This window comes from Bactrocera tryoni, chromosome 5 (assembly GCF_016617805.1).
Source record: "Bactrocera tryoni isolate S06 chromosome 5, CSIRO_BtryS06_freeze2, whole genome shotgun sequence".
Classification (NCBI taxonomy): Eukaryota; Metazoa; Arthropoda; class Insecta; order Diptera; family Tephritidae; genus Bactrocera; species Bactrocera tryoni.
Genome location: NC_052503.1, coordinates 41,067,109 through 41,076,176, shown reverse-complemented (window position 1 = coordinate 41,076,176; position 9,068 = coordinate 41,067,109). Strand labels below are relative to the sequence as shown.

Here is a 9,068-nt window from a genome sequence, read left to right as displayed (position 1 = left end):
TAAAGTTTTCTCGTGCGAGTTTTGCATTTATGTTTGCTTTGCGTATGCAACATTGTCGAGCTTTTGAGTTTGACACTGACAACGCGAACGCGTGCTGCCGGCTTGGTGAAGAAGCTTACAATGTCGTGCATGCTTATTTAGGCACAATTATTTTATCTCTCAAAGTAAAAAAGATTTTGGTTATTACTTTTATCGAGTCCGGAGTTAGGTGTGTTTAGTGAAATTCACTTCTTCATAACTGGAGTTATATCTAATTAGAGATTAATCTTCAAGATTTTATTTCACATTGAAAATATTATGTAATGCGAGTTCTGACTTCACCAATTCAAATTTATGAACTGAATTTGAAGACTTTTCGAAGTTTTCTGGTATAATTCATCGAAATTTTACGTAAAATGCCATTTAATCGCCTTCTTCGCCGTATCTCAACAAAATGCCCCGCTATCTAATCATTTTACCAGCTGCCACTAGCAACCGCTCAACTGTGGCAACGCCACCCGCCAACTAAGTTGGAAGATAGTGAAAGCAGTTCATGATAAATGCTAAGCGAAAGAGAACTTTCAGTTGTCGGCCAACGTTCTTCGCGTGTTGGGGACATTTTATTTCGCAGCGTGGAGCATAGCCATCCGCCGCGGCACAATTGTAAAGCGAAAGAACAAACGAACGAGCGAGCAAGTGAACCCGATCCATAGCTAATGACAACGACTAGTGAGTGAGCTCCCCGGTGTTTGGATTTGTTGTCTTACCTAGAGGCAAACACATTTACATACCAACCTACGGTGGAGTATAACTGAACGCTAGCGGGCTCGTGTGTGTGTGTGTGTTTGTGCAAAGTGGAATATTATAAGAAGAAAAAAATAATAAAAGTGTATAATAATAAAGTATGTGAATAAAAGTGGAGCAAGAAAATTGTCCAGAGAAGTGCTTGATCCCAAATTTTTATAAAAAAATAAGCAAAATTTCTTCCTCACTAGCAGCAAGAGTGCGTGCAAAAAAAAATTGTGGAAAATTTAAAGTTGAGTTCGCAATTTATTGAAATTTGTTTGCATCGGCTTTCGGCAAAGTGAAGTTATCGGTTGTGCTTTGTTATTGTTGCCTACTTTAGAGGTGCTGTGGACGGCGCGGCAAAGCGTTACAATAGTGGGCGTACGTATAAGCGGGCGTGTCATTGCTGGTGTAGTTACAGGATTCGGGGTGAATATGGCGCCGGGCGTATGCGTAACAAGTTTCCGTATGCTACTGCGACGTACGGAGTTAAGCAGCCAGCTGAGCCGTGGACTGCGGCTGACGCCAACCGCGCCGTACTTGTTGGTAAGTTGTTAAAAAATCAGTCTGGCAATCGAAATGCTGTGATTGTTCAGTGTTAAAGGGAGCTTAAGTGTAAGATTTCCTTTGCCGCTCTCGTTTCCGCCACCCAACGCCCACACATAGCGCTGCCGCATTGGCGTCTGCCAGTTGCTACCCTCATATTTTTGGCATATTCCACTTCATCATCATCTTCCTCGGTCGGCGTACAGGTTAACGACATTCATTCAACGCTCGTTGATGCCCATTTAAACCAGCGAACAGAAAGCAGAAAGCAATTCTCAAAAGTATAGACATCAAAGGGCCATCCCACCGCTTTGTTGTATTTCTGTAGCTGGTGTGGAGATGATTATCGTCGCTAATGGAAATCATGCGACTATATCGGAATTTATGTTAGAATTAATGCAAATATTTATGGAAATACTTGTGTGTGCGCGCGTGCAAAAATAGACACCGCGCCGAGCCGGTTAACTAAAAAGCTAACGAATTTGATGCCAGTGCCTCAGCGTTGGTCAGCAGCTGAGCAGTGTGGGGAGGTTAACAATGACAAAGGCGCTTCAGTGCTCCGGCAGTTTGTATTTCTCTATGTACATATGCATGTATGCATGTATGTATGTAGGCCTGCGGAGCGTTTGTACTTCGAAGATTTAGTTAGCGGAGCGCAGTGAGCGGCAAAGTCGAAAGAAGAGAGTGTACTATATTTTGGAGCAAAGTAGAGTAATGTATAAAAGTGGAGAACAGACAAACAATTGTAAATATATACATACATAAACATATACATAACTGTGTATATATTATTTTAGTAAACTTTTTTACAACGCATGCTTGTCTTTAATGCTCTTCACTTCGTTTGTTTTGGTGTCAAAGGCATTATAAATATGCCACTTTTTAGCGGTGTCTTCGTATTGCCTCGATAAAATTTATAAACTTTTTTTCAGCACAATTCTTCCTCTTCTATGCCAAATTAGCTCGTCGACAGTTGTTGTTGTGGTATATGCGTCCCTTGACGCTATGTGACATACTAAATCACCGGGCACTATATTTGCTGATAGTAATACTAGACTTTATTGTTGTTTATTAATCGATCAACGGTGCCGTTGACATCTGAAAGCATTTATTTACCTTAGAGTGCCCTCGCACCGGTGTACACCCACAAGGAACTTCATTTTTTACCTGAATTCATATGTTCGAATATGTTGCTATGTACTCTGGTACAGGTTTATTTATGTACATACATACATACATATGATAATGCCGCACAGTGCTGATCGAATACGATTTTATTATTGTAGAGCAGAGTATAGAAGAGCCTTTTTTATAGTCGGGGAAAACATCGAAAGCTGGAGGGAGGAACTTTAATCCGCTAAACCTAACCTACTCAACTCAAGACTCTCCCCCGGAACTACCAGATAAGGTACTACTTCGTAGGAGGGACAAGACATTTTACATACGTCTTCTCTATGGCACGGACGGACTGATGCCTATTGCTGCAGCTGTTTTAATTTAGTCATAATTAAAGTTACCGCTTCGCGAACAGCTTTTCACTTATCAGAGGACTGACACATAAGGCCAGTAAAATTTTCCATCATTAATCTACCACCTAGTGCAGTTTCTAACTTTTGCCTTATATTTAAAAACCGATGACAATAGAAAAATACGTGTTCCCAGTCTTCTATGGACTCCGTAGACATCGAATAATACGGACTGACGTCATTTTGAAATTTGTATAGATAAATTCTGAAGCACCCATGGCCGCTTTATATTTGGGTCAGGTGGAAATTCAGATCCTAGTTACCCACGTATGGATGTCAGCTGTAAGTCTGTGGGTCCATATTCGAATATTTTTGTCCATTTAGCAGATTTGAATACATTCTTCACATCCAAGGTAATCAACGCAAAGTATTTTTTTGTGGAAGAGCCTAAACGAGCCGATCCGCAATCGTGCTCAACAATTGGAGTTGTGCCCATCCACTTTATAGAAGATTTTACGGAAGGATCTTAGTTTGCGGGCTTACAAAACAACGCATGTATGTAAGAATTGATGTCGAGCGACTATCAAGTGCGTCGATCCTTCGTTGAATGGGCTTAAAAGTGAGGACGGTGATCCCGATACTCACAAGAATATTTTGTTCATAGGGGAAGGTCTTTATTGGTTATATGGGAACGTTAATAAACAAAATTGTCGTATTTGAAGTGATGATACTCTGCTCCGAGTCATGAAAGGGAAGAGAGTTTTTTTCAGCATTGAGATCTGAAACTGCTCAGCTACAGAAACAGAACTTTCAACAGCTTAGGTTTAAAATACGTTATAACCAATTGTTACTTTTAGTTCAAAATTTGATCTACAAGATTTTAACAGTAAGAGTATAAGCTACCTCGAAAAGCGAACTGAGATATTAAATTTTACTTCAGACAGGAGAAAAGAACTGCTAACTGCTTCATGCAGGATTTTTACTAAAAATATAATACCAAGCACTTCTCTACGATTATTAAGTGTAGGTAGAAGTTTTAAACAACTAGTGTATGGCGGAAGACTTAACCCACAATCCCTTCGGAAACTGTCTAAGGCGAAAAGTAAAAACTGTTTTTGAACCGACTCTAATTTGTCAGAATGGATTTGGTAACTAGGGTTCCATACCATCTACCTAAGTTGTAAAAAGTTTACTACGGATATCTTCATTCTTTATACCAACGCTTAACAAAACAAACCGTGATTAAAGACTTTTTCGTGTCTGAATTGTACGGTGTTGATTTAGGTGGCCTTTGATTCCAACAACTTATTTAAGGAAACTTTTCCTGACAACATTATCTTGCGTAGTGGAATTGCAGCGTGGCCTACAAGATCGTGCGATTTAACACCGCTAAATTATTATGCCGTTATGTGAAGTCGCTTGTCTTCGCAGTTAAGCCCGAGAGGACTGATGCATTTAAGGAGAATATTCGGCTATAGACTGACATACGGCCCCAGTTGTAAAGTGGTAAAAAAAATTGTCCTCTTGGCTATTATTTTTCCAATCAATTAATTTTTAAACATAATGACAAACCCTTATATTTTTAAAAACACCGAGTTCTTATAACAATTCTAATTCTGAGCCATAACATTAAATTTCTTGAAAAAAGAAAGTCTAAAAACCCCTAATTATAAAATTATTCTCCACATATTAAAGTTAAAACAACTGAGATTTTTCCACTTCAAGCTTCAGGGATTTTTATGGGTCTGAACACTGCTTGTTTAAGAATTTTTAATGTTTCGTTTTGATGGAATGATGATTGCTTATTTCCGATAAAAGGAGAATGTAGCTCTAGCACCTACAGCAAGAGGTATTCGGTTCATGACTTGACTTTTCGGATTACGCTTCTAGCTATTTACATATCTTCCTGGAAAGCTATGCAATCCTTTCAAATTATCGTCAAACGCCTTGACTTTTAAAAACTTTTAAAAGGCCGTGAGCTCGCGCCTTTATTTCCATTGTCTATCTACTCAGCTGTAATCAAAATACCGGCAAATGAGCGCAACTAAATATTTTAAGCCATTCCTTACACTTCCAGTAGAACTGATTAATTAAAGTTGAATAAATACACCTCAAAGCACGATTCTAAATGCACGAAGCCGCGAAACGCGCGTCAAGCTAAAAATAGCATATGACCTTTTGAGAAATTTAATTACGAATTAATGCTTTGTTTGATATTTAATCAGAAATTTTCACAGCATAGAAATGTATTGTATGTATGTATCTAGGCATGTCTTTATCTTCTCAACCGCACACAGTTTCATTCATTTGCGCGCTAAAAGAGCCGAACTCGAATTGAAAAAAGAGCAAAGCAGAGTGAGATGAACTTAGCTTAAGAGTAAGAGTTATACAATGCTCAGCGTGTTTGAAAGCGTGATCGAGTTAAACGAGTGGAACTAGTGTAAATACTAAATATCCATATTTATTTAGCCCACATGTTGTAAAGAGAGGCTTTAGTCAGCAGTTAGATCCGCAAGCCATACCTGCGCAGAAACAAACAATATAAATGTCATAAATCACTTATCTAAATCATGTTTATTTTGAGCACAATTAGGCAGAGTGGTATTCTATAGTTTTATTGAACTGATTAATTTATGGTATCCAGAATGAAGTCGCGCAAGGGTAACTCTATAATCGCGAGAGAAATCGAGCTGTTCGTTTCAAATTGATAGTGGTTTGATTCCAAGGGCGTCATACACTGGGAGGAGTTAGTGAAAGTATAAATAGTTCACTGCATGCCTGAAGTTAGTGACTCCGTAGTCTGGTCGATAAATTGTGCTATGCCGTCGACGTAATCAAGGAATGATCTTTTGGTGCTTCTGGGAGGCTGCACCGCTACGAAAGCACCCAACAGAAATTGATTGAAGAAAAGGGCATTGTGTTCCTTAAATTGTTCAATGGTAGTCATCAAGAGCCATCCTCTTGTTGTATAGAATACTGTGTTCTGAAACGTCGTCTACGCCCCACTATACGAGGTGTGTTCAAAAAGTATCGCGAAAGTTCTGCTGACATTTTTTTTGCCACAGAGAAGAACGGTCAATAAGGAATATTACCTGCAAGTTATGCGCAATTTGCGCGAAGCAATCCGCCAGAAACGCCCGGATTTTTGGAAGAACAAAAATTGGCTTTGCACCACAATAACGCCCCACACTAATGATGCCGCAGCCACCGTATTCCCCAGATCTGGCCCCCTGTGACTTTTTCTTGTTCCCTAAACTGAAGAGGCCCATGACAGGACGACGTTACGTTTCTCTTGACGAAATAAAGACGGCATCGAAGGAGGAGCTGAAGAAGATAAAAAAAAAATGATTTCTTCAAGTGCTTCGAAGATTGGAAAAACCGTTGGCACAAGTGGGGATTACTTTGAAGGGGACAAAATAGATATACATGAATAAATAAATAATTTTTGAAAAAACACAAAATTCACGATACTTTTTGAACACACCTCGTATAAGCGACCATACTGGTGCCGAGTCCAATTGCTATGTAATTGTCACTAACGTTTCTTATTCTTTTCGGAAGTACCAGCCAGCGATTTAAGGGTTTTTGTTGCAGCTTCGTTCTTAGGATGGTTAATAGTCTTTCAAGTGTGTGATCTTTCGCCCACTCATGAATATGGGCGCAGTCAATTTATTGATAGCGAGTTTTAGGCTCCTTGCAGTGAAGAAGCGAGAAAGATCGGTGAGATAATCCTTTATTTTTGAACACATGTCATCTGTTCCATTGATCGATGTCAATACCGCACGATTATCTGCGTATAAGATGATGTACATTTCATCTGGTGGTTGAGGGAGATATATCATAGAAGTTTAGAGAGAGGGCATTACCCTGCAGGGATTGGATGCGGAACGCTTTGTTTCATTTGTCTTAACTTAGAACTTTGTCTGATGATTGCCGACCGCTCAGATAATTCATAGTCCACCTCTTCACCCTTGGATTCAGCACAGATTATTCGATGTATCTAGAATATGATTGCGTTGTATGATTAACTGTGTTAAAAGATTTTGATAAGTTGCCAGAAATCTCTCTTAAAAGGGGGGTTTCTTATTTAGACCAAGAAGTAGAAGACGGTAACGGATTTATATGATCAATCGAATGTGTTGATGACGCACTAGAAATGTCGCCTTGTTTGCTAATATGTGTCACCGACATTGGCAATTCATTGTTACTTTCATGAATCATTCGAAACGAAAAAACAAAAAATGTTTGCTTTAAATGCTTGCATGTTTATTTTGCTTATTTAATATGTTTAATATGTATGGATGTCATATACATATGTAAGTAGAATTGTAAAAAAATAATATCAAGTAAATATTTTATTTTCGTTGTACATAAAAGTAATTTCTTTTTTTGCAATTTTTTTATTTTGTTACTAATTTAATCGTGAGGTATACATATATTTGTACATATGTACATATGACAAAAGATTTATGAATTACCGACAATAGCGGCCTGTTACAACACTTATCATGGATTTTGCGTTGGCAACATTGCATGGACTTGTCATCGGTCAACTGCATATTTCTATAAATAATAACTGAGAAAATGCTAAGTAGTTTTTTGAGATCTTTTCTACCTGCGTGAAATGCTTTTTTGGCATTATTGGCTTCAGTGATATCTTTTTTCGTGACCTATTATCCTTCTGCGAGTCCTGAAATGTGATCTGACAGTTGGATTCAGCGCAATGGACAGTACTGTGATAAGGTCGAAAAACGGGTACAATTATTTTTAAATTTTTACTTAAATTCATTTTAACATCGTTATAATTGTACAAGATCTATTCCATATTAAATTATTTTTTGTTTTTTGTTTGAAAAATGTTTAGTCAATTATCTGCATTAATGTGATAGCCTTCAAAATAGTCTCTATTCGATATTATCAACTTATGCCAACTTTCAATTATCGAAACATTTCTCAAGCTCAATTTTTGACATAGTCTTTTCTTTCTCAGTAAACACCAGCTCTTAGTTAATGTGCAGGTCCAAACAGTACATAGCAACCTTCCACTTTTTGTTCCGTACCGCAGGTTTTTTTTTCTAGGATGATTAAGAGCCTTCGATTTTGTCTTTATGTTATAAAAATATTATAAGCTAAGAATTCCACTTTGTGAATCAGTTATCGACATATCATATTCGCCATTCCTCTTTTATCTTCATCTTTCAAATGTGCAACATTAGACGAAATGAGTTTAAAGGGTTATATACAGTTAGAATTTTCAAAAAATCGATGTTGTTTTAGTTTATTATCATAATGCACAAATATCTAGGAATACATACGGAAAATTTTATATCGTTCCGGTGGATATTTTCGAAGTTACACGCAAATTTGAAAGGGAATTTCAGAGTGCTTGGAAGCGCATACCAAACTTTAAATGTGTTTTTTTTTCAAAGTCAATGACCAACATTACTCGAAAACGGCTTAGCCGATTATTTTGACATCAAAGGCATCGTCCACCAAGAATTTGTTTCTCCTGGATAAACGTCATAGTCAAGTTTTACGTGGAAGTCCTTAAGGGACTCAAAAGAAGGGTCAATCGGGTCCGATAAGCCTTACGTTCTTGTGAACAGCTACCTAACCAAGGCCAGCATCCCAACGCTTCCACAGTCCAGATGTGGCCCCCTCGAACTTTTTTGTTTCCTTTAAAAGGCCGATGAAAGAGGATCCAAGCAGCATGCATCTCGGCTCTAAGGTTATTCTGGAGAATGCCTTCCGTGACGCCTTCAATGCTTGGAAACCGCGCTGGCAGCGCTGCATCGGCACAGAAGGAGCCTATTTTGACAGGTTTTAAGAAATTGTAACAAATGGGTAAATAATTTTTTTAAAATCGACTTAGTTCTATTACTTTCCGGACAAACCCTGTAACTTTAATTTTTTTAATATTATGCTAGTAAAGAAAGAGGGTTTTAATATACTAAATTTAGTTTAACTTGTGAAAAGCTAGTAAATTGTGTAATTTCTATAGAAACAGCTATTTACTATATATCCACAATGATACACGCATTAATATAACATCTCTAATGTAGTATTCCCTTTCGAACTACCTTTCGTGCATCAAAAAGTTTAATGAAGCAAAATCTGAAGGATGCTGCCTACAAATTTCCTCCCCTTTTATTACTTTTAGCAGATTTTCTGCTCAATTTACTCAAATAAATTCCATGACTGGAATGACTGAAAAGACTGAAAAATGAGTACACGTGCAAATGAATGAATAAATGAAGCGAGTGGGCACATGAATAGGTGCGTCAGTGTGTA

General features: G+C 37.9%; 1 protein-coding gene across 1 annotated transcript in view; it reads left to right on the top strand.

The window, feature by feature from the left end:
* The first annotated feature begins 577 nt into the window (after positions 1-577).
* LOC120779134 (calcium uniporter protein, mitochondrial) overlaps positions 578-9,068 on the top strand; it is a 170,151-nt gene continuing 161,660 nt past the window's right edge. Inside the window, exon 1 of the mRNA XM_040111337.1 lies at positions 578-1,311. Coding sequence (XP_039967271.1) covers positions 1,201-1,311 — 111 coding nt within the window. The 5' untranslated portion in view covers positions 578-1,200. The remainder of the gene's footprint in view (positions 1,312-9,068) is intronic.